The sequence below is a fragment of the Anopheles arabiensis genome, chromosome 2 (assembly GCF_016920715.1).
Source record: "Anopheles arabiensis isolate DONGOLA chromosome 2, AaraD3, whole genome shotgun sequence".
Lineage (NCBI taxonomy): Eukaryota > Metazoa > Arthropoda > Insecta > Diptera > Culicidae > Anopheles > Anopheles arabiensis.
In genome coordinates, this window is record NC_053517.1 from 21671133 (window position 1) to 21692509 (window position 21377).

Genomic DNA, 21377 nt, shown 5'->3' on the forward strand with positions numbered 1-21377 from the left:
TTTGGGTGCATGTTTGTATTCGGGGTGTTGTTGTTGTTACTTTCTCTTCTCTTCTTCCTCCAGTTATTATCCACTCGAAAGTTCATCTGCAATCTCTCTACGGTGTCCCCACTTAAACGGTTTGTTAGAAGGTATGTTAGAACGTTTTTGTGTGTGTGTGTGTGTTGGTTTTATCAATTACTTTGCTTTTGCTTGTGTGAGTGTGTGTGTGTGTTTACTGTGAATGTGTACCGTTGTCGTCCATTTCCTCTGCGGGGGGTTTCCTGCGTTTTTTTTTGCTCTTTTGTTTCGTTCATTACTTTCCTTTTCATTTTCACTAACTGAGGGGACAATTCTAAGAATTGGGGTATCGCTTATCTAGAGTGTTATTACAATACGGTTTTGCCTAGATTGTGTGTGTGTGTTTGTTTGTTTTCTTGCTTTGTGTATCTGTTCGCTTCTTATTTAGTTTGCTGTTCGCTTTCTGTGGTTTGTTGTTTTATGGGTGTCTGTGTGTTTTTGTTTGTTTCTCTTCTCTTCTTTCTTTTCGTTATTAATTGTGTATATTTTAGCTCTTTTTCTTCGTTTTTTGTTTTTGTGTTTCTTTTCTCTCTCTTTTTCATCGGGTTCTTTCTTTGTTGTATTCCTCTGTACTGGATAATGTTTGCTAATGTGTTTTATTACTAGATTACGGGCTTGATTAGCGGGCATTCAAAAAACTCCGTCTCGGCCTTCTAGTCCACTTCCATCCCACGGCGGTAGTGTCGGGCGCATGACGGGGATTTATCATTTTTTTTCCTTTTTTCATAAATTTGTCACACCCAGACGAGTCTTGCAGCATGGGCGTTTTGTTGTTGTCATACTTTCATAAATGCTACAGTTTTGTTTTGTTTTTTCTTATTTTATGTTTACGTGTTATCCCGCCATCAACTACAGAGTTTGCCACATGTTTGCCCCTCTTTGCTTCACCGTAAGCAAGCAAACAGGCGGCCGCTTCGCGCGGCCAAAACCGGAACACGGACTGCTGGTGTTTTATGAAAATGGTCGGACAAAGTAAAGGATGAGATATGTGTATGGCAAACAAAAACAAAAAACTAGAAGCATAAACGCAGATAACAGTAACAATTAAGTGGGTTAATAACGCACAATCCAGTTCAACAAGGGCGTATATGACTTTTAAACAAATGGAAAAAGGAACCAGGTGTCTACCTTTCTCGCTACTAACAAATTTCCCCTTTTTTCCGTCTCGTTTGTGGTAAAAAACGTCTAAACGCAACTTACACTGTCCCAACAACCCAGGCCCGGCAAGGGACGGAAACGGGCAGCATTAAACCGAAAGCATGGGAGCAGCAAGATCCCTTTACTTTCGTCTGTTTTGGGCGCTTTCTTGTTTTGATTCGTTAGCTATGCTGGCGATGAGTATTACTTAAAGTAACTATATTCATGTACGTCTTAGTAATGATGATGATGCTGGTATGGATATAATTAGAGGTGATAAATACGCTACGAACGATTGATAAGAATGATACGATGATGATGATGATTATGATTGTTGGAGCCGTGTGTGTTGATTGGTCATGATTCACAATTCCGCGTACTTCGTGTTTCGTTTGTTCTGTTTTGCTAACTTGCACCTCTCGCGTTCAACGTTCGCAGTCGCAGTGAAATTGCACATTTTTTGCACATTTGTTGTAACAATATGGGTCACTTTTTCTTCCTCTTCTTCTTATGTGTGTTTTTGCAGTGAGAGCTTCCTTTCGCTGGGGGGGGAGGGTGACCTGACTAAATGGGACGCACCTGAACTCGCACTACTAACGGGCTTTTTTTGTCTTTCTTGCTTTGGATCACAATGAGTTGCTGCTGCTGCTGCTGCTTACATATGGGGGAAAACAAATGTCCTTACCCTGTGTTCTTCTACGTTACCTACGATTTGCACATTCCTCCATTTTTTTTTAAAAAGAAGAAGAAGAAGAAATAGAAGCTCAATGCAGCACAAACTGATACACTATCTGAAAGTCGTCCACATCGTACAGCACGAGCAGCACGAGCAGGACGAAGCACAGCTCGAGCGCGGTGAAGAGCAGAAAACATCGCCGTCATGCATTCGTGTCCGTCTGGCGCGGCTGCCTCACCACGCACTGGCCCTTCTCGCACAGGCTGATCGTTTTCAGCAGATTGTTGCCGGCCGAGCTGCCGCGGCCCGATCCACCAGCACCGCCAACATTCCGATTCGTAGGACCGCCAGTCCCACCACCACCGCCAGTGTAATCGTGATGATTGTGCATTACATTGCCACCGCCGCCGCCGCCGGAAGATTTGTAATTGTTGTTGTACGTACCGATAATATGATTTCCACCATTGCCACCACCACCACCACCACCAATGCCCGATCCGTGCGCATGGTTGTGCTGGCCCCCGCCCGGTGTATGGCCACCGGTGGGAGCGCCACCGCCACCGAGCGGATTGTAGTTGTTGTACCCATCGTACAGGCTGTAATGGTCGTGGTAGCCGTGGCCCGCGTTCGGGTCCAGCAGTTGGTTGCCGTCGATAAAGTTGAGCGACTCGAACAGCGTCGGGAAGGCGTAGAAGATGATGAACATGACCGCGTACAGCACAAACTGTAGCGTCACGCACGTCCAGATGAGGTTGATCTGGGAATGGATGGATGGTGTAATGAAAGCCTCCGGGTTAATTTCGACCCCTTGGTTTTGTGTTAAATCTTGTGTGAAAGCTTACCTTACTCTTACGACTATGTTTCGTTACGTTCACAAATGGTACAAATGCTAGCGTGAGCGCTATACCGGTCAGCAGGCCGGCGATCAGCCCGGTAAAGTTCTGCTGCAGTGGCAGTGTCCCCAGCCCGAACAGGGTGCAGCCGAGGGTAAGCAATTTGATCATAGCTAGGTGTGGTTTTTTCAAGCTCTTCCAGTGGCACAGTACGAGCTGCAGCATCAGCGATGCCAGCACGCCCGCAATTGACGGTAGCGGTCCGACCTTTGAAGGCAGAGTGAAAGAGCAATAATACAATGGACATTAGAGATGAGGGCGAGTTTTTTTTGCACCTTTGACCCTATTTTTGTAACTCAATTTATGGGAGTTTTAGGCACACTGTTTGAGGGAGTTGTATATGAAGCGAGTTAGTCATAAGTCGCGTCAGAGAGTGAGTTAAGTGCCCAAAGAGTGGGTGAGTTTAATTTCAAAAGAGTGAGCTACCACTCACAGGGAGTGAGTGCTAACTCACAAAAGAGTGTCTCCAGTCAGCATAGAGAGTAAATGAGTTATATCGGAAAGTAGTGAGTTACTAGTTGATACAAAGAGTGAGTGAACTGAATCCTAAAAGAAAGTATCTCTAGAGGGGTCAGAAAGGAAGTGAGTTAAATCCCAAAAGAGTGAGTGTGTTGAAATCCAAAAGAGTGCGTCAAAGAGCCATCAGAGAGATTGAGTAAGTTGAGTTGCGAAGACGGTACAGAGAATGAGCGAGTTAAATCCCAAATGGAGTTAGTCGGCCAGAGCAGCCATGTCCATATCCATGCTCTGGCTGAATATCTAATCTATCAGAAAGAGTACGTGAGTTGAACCGCAAAAAGATTGAATTTCTATCCATCACAGAGAGTAAATGAGCTTAATCCGAAGAGTGAGTGAGTTGACTTGTAAAAGATATAGTAAAAGATTTTATGCTCTTTATCTTTGAAGAGTGACTTAAAGCCCCCATATTCACTCTTCTACTCCGATTCAAATCACTCACAGCAGTGAGTACTCTTATTAGAAGACACCGGGGGGAACAGCAGATGTTACATTACCTCCGCCTTGTACGGCACAAAGATGGCGCTCGTCAGATTCCCGGCAATGCCCGACCCAATGTACAGGATGGCCGTGCGCAGCGGCCCGATCAGGCGCTCCAGATCGGCCAACAGCAGATGCTGGAAGGCGACACTGACGATCAGATGGATGAGCCCGGCGTGCAGTAGAAGCGACGTGAAGAGCCGATAGAACTGGTCCGGGTAGTCGACGGCCATGAAATGGAACATGCCGCACACATCGTTCAAGCACGAGACCTGCGGGCAAGAGCAAGTGAGTGAGTGAGTGAAGAGTGTTCTGACACAGCAGAGCGAGCCACAGCACGATCGACACGTACCTGCGAGCAGAGGGACGCCTCCTCGTGAAAGTACCCGTGCACAAAATCACAGTATTCTCTGGTCGTGATGCGGCACTCGCCGTACACGCCGATGCAGCACGGGTGGCCAATCACCTCGCACACCATGTGTTCGGCGGTGTGATCCTTGAAGCGGAACCGCTGCGACAGCTGGTTGTTCTTCCGGCAGATCGGCCACTTGGTGATGTCGTCCGGCCACTCGTGCGGTGCGATCGAGGCTGGAGCGTCGCAGTACTTTGGGTCGAGCCCGCAGACGCTGCCGGAGATGCGGCCGCCCGGGCCAGATTCGCCCGGTGACCACTTCTTCCAAGTGGCGATCGTTTTCTGTATGCGCGAAACATGGGAAGTGATCGTTAGAAGCCGGCGGAGGAAAGCACTACCGTTTTGCATGGCTTACCGAGGGCCATCCCCGGATGGAGCAGTCCGCCTGAGAGCTCTGCACGCAGCCAGAATCGTCGTTCCGTATGCAGCAGGCCGTTTCTCGCTCGTGCTTCCGGGTCCGCGACACCACGTCCAGTATCTTGGTGTCGCGCCGCATGCACGCCCCGTACTTGGCGCCGAGATGTATCAGGTCCGCGCTCCGCAGCCCGATCCAAATGTTGCGCGGTTCCTGATGGTGTACCTGGTAGGAAGAACGGGACGGGGAACAAAAACGTGTGTGTGAATGAAAGGGGGAACCCCTGCTCAGTAGCGTACGTTGATTCAGAGTGAACGAGCTGGAATGTTGAGCTGAATTCTTTAGTTCATTTTCGAAGAGTCAAAATTACGGTGAGTGAGTGACTAGTGATCACTCAGATCTCGAATAAAGTACCTAATTTCATATTTAATGAACTAAGTAGAGGTAAAGATTTATCTCTAGAAAGAGTTCAATAGCTCACTTTGAGTGTATTGCTAGTCGGAGTGGAACATTGATATCACGCAGTTGCAGTTGGTGATGCAACTCTCTTCTTCTTCTCTTCTTCTTCGTGATGCAACTCTTTAAAGAGTTATTTAAACTCAAAAATTATTAAAATTACTTTGAGTAATAAATCACCGATAAAATGTTAACTCTTGAAGGAGTTATCTCTTGCATTAAAGACCTGAAACTCACGAATGAGTTTATTCGCCATGAACGGAAAACTAGTAGTCTTAAAGAGTGGAAATCGCACTCATCGAAACTTAACTCTTGAAACAGTAATCTAACTCATAAATGATTAAATGCAATGTGAGTGAGTTACTAGTCGGTGGAGAGAGTTCACCAATAGAGTTGTAACTCTCGAAAGAGTTATCGAATGAGTTCACATAGAAAGGCTGAGTTCTAGAGAAAGCACTCAAACTCACAAATGATTGCCAGTTGGTATGGACATCACTCATTGAGATTCCATACTGGAAAGAGTCTTTTAACCTTAAAATCGTTTTAATTCAAATGTAAGTGAGTTACTAATGTGCGCAAAGAGTTGAATAGAGCTATGAGCGAAATAAACTCTTCACTGTGATTTCATTCAACTCGTTCACTCATTCCAACGCGCAACGTGCCAAAACACAACAATTTCATACCTGCTGCAAGCTTAAGCTTGTGACGAGCACCTGAGCCGACCGGTACTCCATACCGAGCCCGATCGGACCGAAGCCGTAGCAGATCAGCGACAGGATCATCACCACGATCTGCACCGTGTTGATCCAGTAGGTGAAGAACGGCCGATAGTCGTACCGCTCGTCGAGCAGGTTCGGCCGCAGCAGCTTCACCCGGTTGCGCACCGGCCGCAGCGAGTTGTCCAGCACACCGTCCAGGATGTGGGAGGAGATGCGCTGTCCGTAGATTCCGCCGGCCGCACCGTGGCCAGCCTGCTCCTGCAGTACCGCTCCTTGCTGGCCCTGCTGACCGGCCTGAACCGCTGCCGCCTGTTGCTGCTGCTGGTGGTGATGGTGCAGTTCCGCCGATTTGGTTCGCCACCCGTTAATGATCCCACTGCCCGTCGCCCGATCCCCGTCCGACACGAACAGCTGGCGGGAGTTGTCGTGTACCTGCTGCAGCTGCTGGCCGCCCGCCCGCTCCACCGGTCCGATCTGTGCCGTCGGTGTGTCGAAAAATGCTTCCCCGTCCTGCAGCGGAGCCAACCCGTCACAGTGCACCTCCGACCCGTCGGTCCCATCCGTCCCCGTCAGCTCAACGTGGGCCGGCGCAAAGCTACGCGACCACTGGTGCTGTGTGCGCAGCCGCCGCCGCGTAATGCTCTGCACCAGGAAGCGCAACCCGCTGCAAATGACCGCCGGTACGGAGGGTTTCCGCTCCGCCCGTATCAGATACACGTCCCCGCCCTGCCGGTCCTGGGCGGAGGCGTAGTGCGGGTTGGCACGCTGCCGCCTGCTCAGCTCCGTTTCCCGCTCGTCCTGGCTCTGGGCGGGCAGTATGTCGGGCCGGTCGGACGGTGGCAACGGTACGCCCGGCTGATGCCCATGATGATGGTGATGGTGGTGGTGAGGATGGTGATGCGCCCCGCCATCCCCAGGATGACCCGGCCCAACCATGACCTCGCGCCCATCGTAATCGTCGCGCAGCGAGCCGAACCGGCGGCAGGCGAACCGCCGCTGCCGGTCCTCCCACTTGGTCCGCTCGTACTCCTCGTCCTGGATCGGCACGCCGAAGAATTTGGCCGTCTCGCGCCGCACGTACTCCTTGGCGCGCTGCTTGCACGACAGATTGCTCTGCGGGATGCGCAGCAGCTGCGCATTGCTGCTGCGCTGCAGCGTGGAAGCGGGCGAATCGTTCAGCGATCCGGCGGCGTGCTGCGGCGGTGGCGGTAGCACGTGCGCTGCCATGGCGTACGGCACGCAGGCCGGTGAGGACGACATCGGTTGCTGGGAGGACATCATGAGGGTCGGTGGTGGCGGTACGGCCGGTGCTGTCGGTTGTGGCGAGGGGACCGGTGCCGCCGGTTGGTGCTGCGACGTGTGTGGCTCCGTGGGGCTGGTCAGTTGCTGTGGCGGTGGTACGGATTGCTGTTGCTGCGAGGGTTGGCTGGCTGGTTGCGGCATTACGGGCGTGCCGGACGCACTAGACGCGGTCGGCGGCTGCAGGGAGGAAGCTGATGGTGGTGGTGGTTGTTGCTGTGGTGCCACCGCTTGCTGCTGGTTTGCAGTGGGCCCACCCGCCTGGGATGGGAGCGGTTGCTGTAGGGCGTATTGTTGCTGCATCAACAACGATCGGCTGCTGCTGGCACTGAGCAGACTTTCCATCGACGGTGGCTCGTTCCTCGCCGGGCCCGACTGGCCAAACTGGTGCTTGGCCGCGTTCCGGGGGATCGTAGCGCCTCCGTCCAGGGGGGACGCGCCTACCCCACCCTCCGTGTCGTACGTCTGGGAGTGTTGCGATTGTGCGATTGTGGCTTGAACTTGCGGTGGAAGGTGCTGCTGTTGCGCTTGCTGGCCATACTGTGCTGCAAGCAGATGGTGCTGGTGCTGTGCGTGGGGTGACGACACGATCCCACCGCCGGTCGCCGCTGGTGGCTGGGGTGAGGTGAGTGAGGCCGGGCTGGCCGGCACCGAGTGGCAGCCGCCCTCCGGCAGGCCCCCATTTGGCTGCGGACTGATCGGTCCGGTCGTTTGCGTCGTCTGGTGGACGCCGGTCGTGCGCCGCAGTGTGCTGCAGTGCAGACAGGAGGCGCTGCCCCCGTTCGAGCCCGCGTTCGGCTCGCTCATCACGCTGACCGGGGTCGACACGCGGTAGCTTGCGGCCCGTGGCTGGTCCAAAAACTCGGCCGACGACGTGCGGGACATACGGTAGCCGTTGCTGGTGCTGCTACTGACGCTCAGGCCACCAACTCCACCGACGCTGGAGGATCCTTGCGAGTGGCGGCTGCTGCTGCGCGACACATGACCCGCGCCGTGGGGCAGCGTCGAGGTGCTGTGCGCCGTTGGTGGTGGCGCTGCCCCATTAGTACTCCCCGGGCACTTGGGCGGTCGAACACGGGCTGGCGGTGTGCTGAGGCTGCCGCTGCCGTTGCTGCTGGCGGTCATCGGTGTGCTGCTGCTGCTGGTGCCGTAATGGTGGTCGGGCGTTTCGAAACCCTTCGGCGGCGATATGGTGGTCGGTTCGGGGCCACTGCTGCTTCCCGCTCCGCTCTTGACGCGAAACCCGTACGGCAGTGTGCTGCTGGCGCCCGCGTACCCATACTGCTGCGAAGGAGTGGGGTGCGCGTTGGATGGGCCGCCGGTACGATGGGAACCGGCCAGATGCAGCCCAGCGCCCTGGCCGAGCAGGGCGCTCATCATGAGGGCTTGCGTTTTGGCGTTCGAGGGGCCGGCGCCGGACAGCGGCGGATAGGGTGACTCCTGGGGCGGTGGCGTCGGCACGTACCGCTTGATCGGCGTGTGCACGTTCGAGCCGAGGTAGCCGTAGGTGTCGGCGCCGAGAAAGTGGGCCGGCGGCGGTACGTACCGGTCGCACTGCGGCGAAATGTCCCGATAGTTCTCCGTCAAGCTGTGCCGGTACCTGCAAACAGAGCGGGAGGGGTTTTGGGTGATGGAGGGAAAGAGACAGAAAATTGCATTAGTAGTGTGTGTGTGTGTGGGAACTATCGCTGGATGGTGGGCGGCGTAGGGCCCTAAATTAATGGTGTTGTGAAATATGAGTGTGTGTGTGTGTGTGTGTGTTTTAGGTAAGATATCGATGACGTACAATTTAACCTACTACTGCTAAAGCTTAACCCAACAAGATGATGGCGAATACACATCAAAACATAAGTAAAAAGATACTCGGCCGTATCGGGGAGCTCGTTCGTTGAAGAACGTTCGCTGCTCATGAGTGGACAGGGTTGTATCACTAGATTGGGCAGTACAAAACCTAGACGGGTTTCTAATTTTTGATCATAGAGGAGCTATAAAATGAGTGAAAATGAGCGTCGCGGCGAACGTTCCCGGGAACGAACGAGCTCCCCGATACGGCCGTTAATCAGGCTCGAAAGCCTCTTACAGGGCCGGCATGTCCGCGTAGGACGTTACGTCCAATAGAAGAATAGAACTTAGAAGATGTAAAAAAGGTGTAACAATTAATAGATTTTTGCTTCCATCCTCGCCAACTTTCACACTAATTATAACATAAACGCAAAGCCAATTTAAATTGGCAACATAACAAGTAGTGTATGTAATTTTAGTGACAGTTAGTTAATGTGGTAACTGGATCACAAGATTATCCCACTATTCCACTAAACAGATACTCCCTATTAGCGTATGCTTAAACTAATCTATCTCATCCTGATCCTATCACAAACACTAGTATTAGACCCCACTCTGGGCAAGGAAACCAGTTATAGAACCGATACTGAACCCATACCAGTCAAGGAATTGATTCTGTTGCTGATACTGTATCCAGTTTTATTTCGATCCAAAAACTACCGTATTTTAGTGTGCATTACGACCCCCTTTTAGGTCGAAAATTACTAAAATCTGAAAAGTGAGGTTGTTGTACATGAGTAGTTTGAAAAACATTCTACAACACCTGAGATATTATATTCGATAATATACAAAGATAGTCTTGAGTGTGGGATGTTGTCAAGGAAATTAATAAGGAAAAGAAAGAAGTTTGAAAACTGAAGAAATAATTGATCGCATTGGTTCTTTACATTGGTTATTCATATCCATAAAAAGGAACCACTCAACCCTCAAAAACTCCCAAACTAAACTGTCTGTCACTTTGTAGGAATACTCAATACAATACCTACTCCCACTGATTAGCTCGACTGCGTAATTATAGTGGATGGAGTATGTTGAATAAATTAGCGTATAAATTTAGCCATTGAAGTATCGAAAACAGCTCCAAATGTCAAGCGAATTTCTCTCTACTAGAACTCGTTTGTAGAGTTTTGTAAAGTGATTATGTGCAATATAATAACAAAAAACAACAAAGCTCCGTGGTGCAGCCGTCAACTCGCAATACATAACAACATTCCCGTCCCGGGTTCAAGCCTCACATGGGTTTGATCAGTTTCCTCATTAGCAATGATATGGCAATATGGCTGTTATCTGCTATTCAATAGATCTCGAAAACCTACATAGACCGACATATAACCGCGTAGGACGTATTACGCCAAATAGAAGAAGTAATAAGTATCCTATGCCTACCCACGAAGTAACCTGTAATTCTTATTATTTTCGCGCAACAACCGTAGCTGGTCTAGGTCTAGGACCTTCACCATTACAGGGTTTTCCAGGGGTTCTCATAGTTGTGCGACACTTCCTTGACTCTTTCTTATGGGATGTGAACTTCGTATGTTGGAAATTGGACTCTTTGGTACCGTTTTTGGACAGGCTTCTTAAAAATTTCTATTGGATTTGTTCAATAAGGGTTCTGTAGAGTCCAATCGTACTGGAGATAGTTCATTTCACAAAGAAAGAGTCAATAAAGTGTCCCATAGCTATGAGAATTCCTGGAAAACCCTGTAATGGATTAACTAATGGGAACTAGTTACTATTAGCTAATAAATGCATTCCATTTCGACTTGTAGCATGTACTTGAAACAAATTACTCTTACTACTAGAAACAGCTTACAACAGTTATTTATGTTATTTACTTCAACCCAATATTAATCCTTGCAATATCAAAAATTACTTTTCGTTTAGTTTTTGAGCACTAGAATTCACACGCCTAGTTGGTTGAAAGTCTCATTTTTTCGCATTCTTGATGTCATGTGTTCCACCGGCTTCTTCGCCACTCCGCGGAAGAGATCCTTGGGGGAAACCCCTCGCTTGCTGAATAAAGGATGCGCAGTTTGTACCAGTACTCTATTACCCGGTTGCCCTACACCTGACATTCAGGTGCAGGCGGCCAGACACAAAGAACCGGTACTCCAGCTAATCAGTTGCAGCTCCCGCGCCCCAAAACGGTCCCGTCCCTTGCAAACCCTTTCGGCCAAATGGTCAGAGCACTTGGAATGGTACATAAATCGATTCGCGCCATCGCTGTTCCGAGAAGCAATTAATCCCAATAACATGCTCTCCTTACCCCACTTCCCCACCCCAATGAGATAGTTATGTGTGTGTGTGTGTGTGAGAGAGGGTGTGAGAGTGGGTGTTGGCCGCAGCATCACGTACCTGATGTTCGAGGGGCTCGCGGTACGGCGCTGGATCGTGCCGTAGTGCCGGCCACTGTCGGTGCCGTAATGATGGCCGCCGGCCGGCCCGGGCGCTGGCAGTCCCATCACGTAGTGGTCGTTGCTCGGTGCCGGCGACGGTGGCTGCAGGCAGGCCGTGCTGAGCGGATCGTCCAGTGCACCGAACCGGTCCGTGCTGCCGTGCCGATCGATCAGCAGCCCGCCGACACTGCCCCGGCCCAGTGTCGCGGTCTCTCCCCGCAGTGCATGTTGATGCTGCTGCTGCTGCTGCTGCTGCTGTTGCGGATGCGACGTTTCGATGTAGCGCTGTGCCGAGTGCCCGCTGCCGATCGAGACGGTGTCGGCCATGTCGTGGTAATTGACTGCCGACGGTGGCAATGCCAGCGTCGGCTGCTGCTGCTGCTGTGAACCGTAGTGGTTGTGGCCGTACGATGCCCGCCGGCCGGAACTGGCCGAGCGGAGCGTCCCACTGGCCGCCGCACCAGCGTACCATGCTGCCAGTGTGTGTGGTTGGGAGGCGGGTTGGGATTGGTGCTGCTGCTGCTGCTGCTGCTGCTGAAGCAACTTCGCATGATGCGATTGCTGCGATTGGTGTGCATGGTTACGATGGTGTGACGATGACTGTTGCTGCTGCTGCTGCTGCTGCTGGGCTTGTTGGTGATGGTGATGGGACAGCTCCTTGGCGAGCTGCGGGGGCAGATGATGGTGGAGGCCGGCGGCGTGACCGTACTCCGCACCGGTCTCCATCGGGTTGAGCTGGCCGCCCGCCGCGTCTACCGGCTCCCGCTATAGGGGCGTCGTACGGCGCGCCGCACTCGGTCTTTCCGCCGCCGTCGCCTTTCGCTGTTGTGGCATCGTGGTGCGTGGTTCCGCTCCCGTGCGACTCCTTCCACCTTGAAGGCCTTTCTCGCTCTCCCACTCCCACACACTCTCTCTCTTTGTCTCCTTCGCCGCGGTTCTCGTGCGTGCTAACGCGTTCGACTTTACGCCCTATTCCCTTTAATGCGTTGGTTGCTCGTGCCTGCGTGCCTGTGTGTTTATGTTTCGCGTGCTAATTCACGGTTGAGAGCGTTTTCCACACCACACACTCACGCGCGCACCCGCTCACTCGGGCGGGTTCATTCGTCCAATTTGCTATAAGCTCGCTTTCGCCCTTTGTTCCGTGTACGAACGATACAGCCAACCTTCGGCTTGCCGTGTTCCTTCACTGAAATAAGGCGCCGCTGATGGAGAAAATCAATCCTCCGATGGTGTAGCTGTGTGTGTATGCGTGTGTCCTCTAGACAACAGGGTGACCGAGGGTAACAACAGCTTGCTGGCGCTGCGCTTACAATCGACGGCTTTGATGTGCTGCCAGCTTCTCACCGTGGTTCAACGCGCACCATCATCCTTGCCGGCGCGAGCAGACGTCGTCACTATGACAGCCCCGTTTCGTGTCAGCTAGAAGTTGTTGCAGCTATCGCACCAGCAAAGACGGAGGGCACCACATTCCTGCCAAACGTACACACACCCACACACAGTTGCTCCGTCAAACACTTTACCAGCAGCAAGCACGACACCTGGGATAAAAATAAACTAACCATCAGTGAATGGGGAAAGCTGGCGCTCGCCTACTGCGTGACGATGACGATACTGAGGGAAAACGATCAGCCCCGGTGCCGTTGGGTAAAGTCTCCAAAGGACAATTCATCACTCAACGCATATCAACATTCAACGAGTGTCCAGTTTCCAGGGGTTCCGGCGGGTTGTAGATAAAAATACATCTCTTTTTGTCGGGTCTGCCTCAACGCGGGGCAGAATCGGGCAGAAGAACAGTTAACTTCACTTTTGCTACAGCTGCTTCTACAGTCCTTCGCTGCTCTGTTCGCCATAAAGCGCTTTGTGTGTTTTAGTAAACATCAAAGCAATCCTTGGAGCACTCGCACCGGTTTTGGGCCCCGGAACCACTGGACCCTGGGCTGTTTTGCAGTAATGCACTGTATTTTCTTGCGTACTTTCCGCATCCCCACAACATAATTCTTTTACGACTTCAATTTCATCCCGCACGAGCCGATGCGGGCGTATCTGCTGGTGTTTTTGGGGGGTGGGGGGGGGGAGAGAGGCAAAATCATACCTCAAACCTCATCATCACACACTGGTACGTAATTACAGAGCGCACATTCAAGTGAAACCCTACCATTCCCCATCTCCCCCAGTTGATGGGTTGATGTTTTTTTTCTCTCTCTCTATTGTGTACTTTGGTTTCGCTCCCCCTTTTCCTGTGTGTTTGTGTGAGCTTGTGTGTGTGTGTTATTCTATTCCTTAAAAGTCTCTCCTTCGACAGGCCGCAAACACGTACACAATTGAAAGCACACAACCACACAATCACACACAGCTGCATTCCGCTACATGACCATCATTGTCGCGCACTCACACACGCAAATGGACACAAACACACAGATACACATACAGAAGACCTTGCACGTGACACACATGAAATCTTTCACACTCACACAAGCGTAGCAGAAAGCACAGTGGGACACACACACAGTGAAATACAGAGCGGATCCACTTGATTAATCCTTTATTCAGCGCCTGAAGTACGTCAGCCCCGAAGAAGGGAACAAAATGGAAGGCAAAGGCAAAATTATCCCCCCGCAACCCAAAAAAAGGAAAGGAAAAGGGACTTTTTGAACCGTTGTTGTTGTTGTTGTCGTTGCTGGTAGATTTTACTTTACACTCTGCCACCCCCCTCACCGCTTGCTAGCGCTTTTCGTTCCCACCCTACGTGCGTTACTTCTAAATTACTTCAACTGCATAAGGTAGCGCACGGGCACGCGCGCGCGTCTCTGTGGCTGTGTGTGTATAATTGAACGCTGCTACTAACTTGAAAGGGACACGACGCGTGAGGTAGGGGTACCCTTCTTCCCAAGTAGGGTTACACACTTTTAAAAAAACCCATTCGAAAAGCGAATCACTGCTACACCACTATTGAATAATTGGCGAAATCTTGGCGGAGCGAAACAGAGGGAAGGGGGTTGGGTGGAAGGAAGGAAGGCCAGGCGCGGACCAGGCGATACTGCTGTCAGCGAAAATCCCGGGGACGAAGGTATTTGCAATTTGATGATTAGAATCGATCCAAATGCTGATGACCTTATTCCACGGAAAATGCTACCACCATCAAAGTAGGCGCCTCTCTCCCCCTCCCAACAGGGTAGTGTCGAGAGGGAAAGGGGGCTTCCGGAAAGAAAGACAACCTAAACACAGCAGCAGCACCCCGAACGGGAAGCAACGTAGCAAAGGTTGGTGGTGAAATTTTCCAATGTGACGTCGTTTTTAGTCGTTTTTTTTGCGTTCTTTCACCAACTTTGAAGCCGTTTTTTTAGATCAAAGTGAAGATCTCCTGCTCTGTGGTGTTGGGTTTGGCACAGCGGGTGTGTGTGTGTTTTTTCACTCTTCCCTTTTTGGGCACGGGTGTGCCATTGTTTTGACCGTGGAACACACATACACACACACACATACAGGCACACAAACAGCCACAACACCGTCACGGGAGCCAATTTTAACACTGCACCTTCTGCACCTTCTCGGCATTGGAGCTTCCCCCGCAGCCCAACTCACAGTCCGTTTGTTGAAAGGTGCCGATGAAAAAGAAGGGGGTAGTGGAGAGAAAGAGAGAGAGAAAACACTTTACGCCCTGTATCCTTGGGGGCTCGAAGAGGATGGGGGTTAAATCCTTCACATTTTGGGCGTTTGAAAATCGTTGCCTTAAAATCATGAACACTGAAACTGCAAAAAAAAAACACCACAAACTCAACGAACTACCGGAACAGGCTGATGGTGCACTTTTATTTATAAAGCCGTTTTGCCGTTTTCTCTGCTTTCCGGGGCGCGTTTCGGGTGACGCTGGAAGAGCTGGTCTGGGACGTCCCTGTACGGTCGCGCGTTCGTACCCGTGGCGCTATTCCGACTGCAAAGCCTTCAACGTCACTTGGTTTTTTCCCATGTTGGCTCTGCGAACACAACGAAACCGTTTTCACAAACACACACACACACACTCACACCGATACAGTTGCTGTACAAGGGTTGTGAGGGAAGGACGGGAATGGTTGCTGTCTTGGTTTCGCACAGTAGGCAAATGATGTGCGCTGTTGGGAATGCGCGAGCTCCAACGTTTGCTTTCTCGCTCTCGTTCGTACACAAACACACATGTTCGTTCCTTTCGTTGCTTCATAGCGTGTAGGGCACAGAAGCGTCTTTGTGTTGGTGGTGGCAGTTACCAGGCAGTACAGGATGGTGGAATGATGAGAAAAGCAGAACTCCATTTCCTTGGAACTACTTCATTCCTAATATTACCTTTTTTATTATTATTTTTAATTACTTTCAGCACTCCTACAACCGTGTTGCCTACAACAGGCAAAATTTACACCCTTTTGTTTATCTCGTTGATAGATTAGCAATTTAAAAAAAAAAGAAACATAAAAAAACATCTCATCAACTATTAGCCCTTTTACAGTAATTCTTCCGTTCGCTCGAGCGAGCGTGTGTCTGTGTGCGCGAACAAAAACAAAACCATCTGTAACGGTTCGGGTGTGTTCTATTACAGCTTTCGTCAACACAACCACCCCCTGAACGAACACACTCGCATACACACACACACACCCACTCATACAGTGAAGGGTTTCATCCCCTAGTAACAGCGATTTGCGCGTTTGGCCTATAAAATTTTGCCATCGCCCAACTGATCCGCACCAGGCACGCGGAAGAAAGGAACACCGAGGACGGGAAGGGACCACGAACCACACCAATACGCACGCACCAGCACCAGTAAACTCTCCCTTTTCAAAACGGGAAAACCAAGCCAAATTGTGCAAGTGTGCCGTACCAAAGTGGCCACACAAACGTTCGCCGTGGTATTGGTGTGCTCTGCTGCGGTGCAGCTGGGGCTGGGTGTGGATTGTTTTCGAAATATTTCCCTCCACCCTCCGTTCTATAGCACCTCTACCACACCGACCTGCCAAGCTTGCTCGGTTGGCTGTGAGAAAGCTTTCCGGTGGCATAAGCTTTTATGAATTTCGCGAGCTCCACCGTCGAAGCGTGCGATGGGTGCGCATGGTCGTTTTCTGACATGTGGCGATGGAGACGCCTAGTGTTGTTGGGATGTATGTGTGTGTGTGTGGTTTCGGGGCTGTCATTTGACAGCTGTTTGTTTACGTTGTGAGTGTTGCTTTGACACTGAACAAGTTAATGTGCTTTTGGGAGCTTTCAATTAAGGTGATGTTAAAATGGCAGCTTTTTTGTATCGAATGTTGAAAGCGATGCAAGTGTTGGGAGGAAATTTTTCACAATGTTTCAAATCGGTGACCACAAGATGGAGTTATTTAAGGAGTTAGATTTGTGTTTGGTTCGAGCAATACGGGATGGCATTTGGTTTTGAATTAAACACTGTAAAGTTCTAAAATTTCTATGATTATTACAACCACAGCATCGTTGTCTGAAAATTATTTTTAATTTAATTGCATAAAATATACTGATACATGTACAATGTATTATCCATTAAACATTCTCATCCATTGCTTCTTCTTCTTCTTCTTCTTCTTTGGCACAACAATCGTGGACGGTCAAGGCCTACCTGTGCCACTAGTGGGCTTGGCTTTCAGTGACTTATTGATTACCCATAGCAGGAAAGTCAGTCCTACTTATGGAGTCACGGTCCATTCGGAGGTTGAACCCATGACAGACATGCTGTTAAGTCGTACAAGTTGATGGCTGTACCACGAGGCTGATCCATTGCTTGGCTTCGAATATTTCTTGATTTACGTGGGACTTGGTTTTGAAACTGTCTGCGATTTTAACAATAATCTATTAACACTAACCTACGCCACATACGTTCATCCGGTAGTTTATTCGATACAGCAGCAGCAGCAGCAACCGTTAACGACACCAAACCCCCCTGTACGGCACAACGGAGGAAGCGCGAAACTTTAGCAATAATAACCTCGACGCCAAGTGTAAATCAAATCGGAAAAGTTGGCAAATCGTAACCTTTGCGCCCACATTACCGACGACAGTTTTCGCCGGCAGCGTGGGAGCAGGAGGTGAAAGTCGAAACGCTTCGACGATAATGGAACTATCCCGGGTCCGTCCTCCGCTAGGATGGCAGGGAGACGTCCAATGCAATTTGAGCCCGGTACCGGCAGCTGCCCCCGGTTTTGTTTTCATCCTACTTCATCGCTCTATTTCGGTTTGCGATCTCCCCTTCGAACGGCTCCAAAGAGAGCAAAGTTTCCGCAGCCAGACGACAATCGGTGATATTGCCAATGCACTCGGCGGCTAATAGTTTCGAGTGCCACTGCGCCGGGTGAGGAACGTAATAGTGATAATAATAATAACGATATCAATCCTTCGGGTGAAATCGCACTGCCCGCGGGCAGCTAACGCGGCAGAAGTTGCTTGCTATGGGAAGGGGGCGAAATTTCAGTTTTCCAACAAACTCGCTACGGAGCGAAAGATTTCATAAAGAAACTTTCACCAATATCTTAACGCCGGGGTCAGGTAGGTTTTGTGGGCGAGAGAGAGAAAGAGTTCAACTTCTGGTGCTGGTGACACAAAAACTTGCCCATAAGGTGGTTCGGTCGGTTGGAGCTAGCAGCTCGAATTGTAATAGCGTTACGTTGCATTCGCTGCTTTAATTACCAACTAACACGCCTGGCCTGGGGGCAACGTGGCTGGCTAGAACGCAGCGCTAGAACGAATGGTGGTCGAGGTTTAAACTTTATAACAACAGCCAAACTTTGTGCAAAATGCTGTCGTCGTCGTCGCAAATGGGGGAATGTCAATGACCACGGCTTGCGAACGGTTTTCTGAAGAGTCAAGAGAACCTGAAGGAGACAAGCGATTTTGCACGAACACGAACGCGCAGGGTCTTCATTGAGGGGCAAATTTATAATCATTAGCATCCCCGGTAAGCAGATTTAGCCAGCCGTTGCAGGGAGGCAAAAAACAACTTGCCGAACATTTGCGAATCAGTGCGCTGGTCGGGCACCGGACGGCTCGTATTTTATCAATTTAAACAGTTTCGCCCGGGATTAGGGTGCATTATCGTAGCGGCAAATGGGGATTACTCTCGTACTCGTACCGTTCAAGTGCAAGTACGTCCGGGGGTTTTCCTCTCCGGGGGATTCCGGGGGACAAGTGAAATTGGTGTTGTACTTTAAAGCCTTCGATCGCCTTGTCGTTGTAGGTCTTCATCGCCTTCCAAAGGGCCACTCCACAGTTGGTGCGTATCGTCAAAATCGCGCGTAAAGGGACGGTTGCTGTTCACACCCGCATCAAAGCTGGGGTAGAACAGGATGCGGACAGGGTGTATAAATATTTATCAATGGTCTTCGTCTAAGCCCAGCTGCGAAGGGTTAAATGAAGAAAGTTAGCGTTACCCTTTGCCTGGTACAGCACACGCTTACCGTACAGCGGCTCTCGGCTCGGCACCGGCACTGCAGAAGTGCTAAAGAGACAGGAGATTATCATCTTTGGACGTTCTTTCCTTTCCTTTCGGTGCTTGTTGCTTTGTTGGGACGATTTGTATCGCTCGTTTGGGTGTTACCTCTGTTGGTGCAAGCGTAACATAGGGAGTTACAGGGTATTTGGCGGGTGTCCAGTTGCCGGGCCGCTGGGTTGGTGATGGGAGTTTTACAGTGCTGCATGCAGATTAAGCCGGGTTTCAATGGTCCGATTTAGGTGTTTAAGCCAAGCGAATGAAGGTTAAGAGCTGGCTGGATACTGCGGCGAAAGCCTTCATTGGAGTAGATGTAATGAGAGTGTTCCACGGTAAGAGAAGGGTGGATTTTGTCGTTTGCGCTTTTTTGTAACATTGTAGGATTTGTTTCTTTCAACAAGCAATACATTGGGACAAAAAGGATTAGGGCAGTAGTGGGTATATTTGGTTGTACTGCACACGATAAAGTCATTGTGTCTGAGGATGAAACAGAAAACATGATGGCAGGTGACAGGTAATGGTGACAGTGCAAAGATTGAATGTTTTTCCTGTACTATTTTAATAACAGCTTCCACAACTGGAGTGATATCGGAACTCTTAGAATCTTCTGGATCTAGATTTTTAAACTATTAGCTGTTTTGATTGTTGGGTTTTTTTTACTTGTCGACTGTTAAACTCTGTCTCTTCGAATGATCCGATCATCTTTTCCGGTCGTTTAGTTGCCTCCTCGATTCATCAAATGCTAGAGTTTTAGATGCTTCGCCTCTTTAACTTTTTGCACTTTTCTCTGTTTGAATCGAGGATTCTTAGCCGCATCGGCACTAGAAATTATTGACTCTCAGGAATCTCTGAAACATTTTCGCTCTCTCTCTCTCTCTCTCTCTCTCTCTCTCTCTATCTCTCTCTCTCTCTCTCTCTTGTTGTCCTGCTCACGATAGAGCACGTCGATGTGACATTGGCCCGGTCAACAATCATTCTCCAGGATGCTCGGTCCCTGGCTGCAGCCTCCCATCCAAGCAGACACCCGATCTTCGTCAGGTCTCGCTTCACCTGGTCCAGCCATCAAGTTCGTTGTGCTCCCCTGCGCCTTATGCCAAATTGGGGATCGCTGTCGAACACCTTCTTGGTGGGGCATGAGGTGGGGCATCCTCATGACATGCCCCCGCCTTCGCCACCGTCAGGATGCTCGGTTCGCCGTACAGCTCAGCAAGCTCGTGGTTCATCTTTTTCCTCCACTCTCCTTGCTCTCGAACACACCGCCAAAGATGGTCCGGAGGATGCGTCGCTCGAACACGCCCAGAGCGTATGCATCCTCCGCTCGGATGGTCCAGGACTCGTGTAGAGGATCACCTGGCGAATCAATGTGCGATATATCTGACATTTCGTGCAGGCTTGAAATCTTCTGGATCTTAGCAGTCGGTGAAGCCCATAGCATGCCCGATTCCCTTGAACAATGCGTCTCCGGATTTCACTGCTGATGTCGTTGTCCGTAGTAACGACCGTCCCAAGATAGCAAAACTCCTTTACTACCTCGAGACTGTCCGGCCGTCAACTAATACACTGCTTCCCAGATGGTCTGAACCTCTGGCAAGCAGGTACTTCGTCTTCATCGCATTGATTCTCAATCCAATGCTTCGATAAACACTGCTTCGCGTTTGAGTCGGATGTACGCCTCACACACCTTCGCTGTTGTCTTGCCGATGACGCAGGTGGTGCGTTGGGATCTGGCACCTTCGGCAATTCTGGTGGATTTGCCGTAGAATGAAAATTTGGTCGATGGTGGATTTGCCTTCAACAAACTCAGCTTGGTAGCTGCCGACAAATTTTTGTAGCAAGGGGCGCAAGTCTGCAGAACAGGATCTGGGACAGAATCTTGTAGGCGGCATTCAGGACTGTGATGGCTAGGAAATTCGAGCAATCCAGCCTGTCGCCCTTTTTGTAGACTGGGTGAATAATATCCAGCTTCCACTCCTCAAGTAGTTCCTCCTGCTCCCAGACTTTCACGATCAGCTTATGCATTTCGACGGTAAGCCTCTGCGGCCCCATCTTGAAGAACCATTATACCCTATAATTATTCGAATAACTTCAATTATCCTCTCAATTTGTTTCTAATTCTAGATATTTTCTTTTGTGTTTCGGACAAGGTGCACAATTGAGGAATTAAAAGGACACACGCGGGTCTTTCATATCAACAACTTATATTCTAATATAATAAATATACACGCTAAAAGGACTGTTGTGTGTGTCGGATCGTAGCCTATGATCGAGTGTCCTACGCTCGGTAGCCCGATCGCTCCCGAAGCCTTTAACGGCCATTCGGACGTCGGATGCTATCAGTTGTACGACAGCATCGAGTCGCGGTTATACTGAACCGCTTGTGTACACAACATTTTCGATCCGTCATATCTTTGACCACTAAACTGTTTTACCTTTTCATTTTTGATTATTATTCCTCCAATCCTTTTCCATCCTACTGCTATGTTCTTCGATTCGCCTACTCTTTGAAGCTATTTCTATATTACTGGTTTTATATAAATATTTATCTCTCTTTCAAACATGAAATTAAAATGCCACTTCTCGTCTTCACAAGCGTTTTTATAAAATATTTTTAATAAAATAATGCCAGGCCAATTGTTAATATTTGCTGCATACTTCAGCAAACAGCGTAGATTCAATTCCCCGA

General features: G+C 50.0%; 1 protein-coding gene across 4 annotated transcripts; it reads right to left on the reverse strand.

Annotated features, from left to right (window-relative positions):
- Window positions 1–142: 142 nt before the first annotated feature.
- Window positions 143–15627, reverse strand: LOC120908222 (inactive rhomboid protein 1-like). Of its 4 annotated transcripts, none has more exons than XM_040319174.1 (8): window positions 15556–15627; window positions 11201–12779; window positions 5669–8603; window positions 4530–4754; window positions 4115–4456; window positions 3780–4034; window positions 2716–2973; window positions 143–2630 (listed from the first exon to the last, which is right to left on the reverse strand). In XM_040319174.1, the coding sequence occupies exons 2-8, from the start codon at window positions 11965–11967 to the stop codon at window positions 2076–2078; spliced, it is 5337 nt and encodes a 1778-aa protein (XP_040175108.1). In that variant the 5' UTR covers window positions 11968–12779; window positions 15556–15627; the 3' UTR covers window positions 143–2075. The 4 variants fall into 4 exon arrangements, with proteins under 4 accessions (XP_040175108.1, XP_040175100.1, XP_040175101.1 ...); XM_040319166.1 differs by lacking the exon at window positions 15556–15627 and adding an exon at window positions 15025–15244; XM_040319167.1 differs by lacking the exon at window positions 15556–15627 and adding an exon at window positions 15022–15244.
- Window positions 15628–21377: the final 5750 nt, after the last annotated feature.

Excerpts from the sequence above, each read along its gene's own strand:
- LOC120908222 (XM_040319174.1), bottom strand. The coding sequence starts at position 11,967 with ATGGAGACCGGTGCGGAGTACGGTCACGCCGCCGGCCTCCACCATCAT. Across the intron at positions 4,755-5,668 it reads CAAGCTTAAGCTTGCAGCAG|GTACACCATCAGGAACCGCG; the intron begins GTATGAAATTGT and ends TCTTCCTACCAG. Across the intron at positions 4,457-4,529 it reads CCATCCGGGGATGGCCCTCG|AAAACGATCGCCACTTGGAA; the intron begins GTAAGCCATGCA and ends TCGCGCATACAG.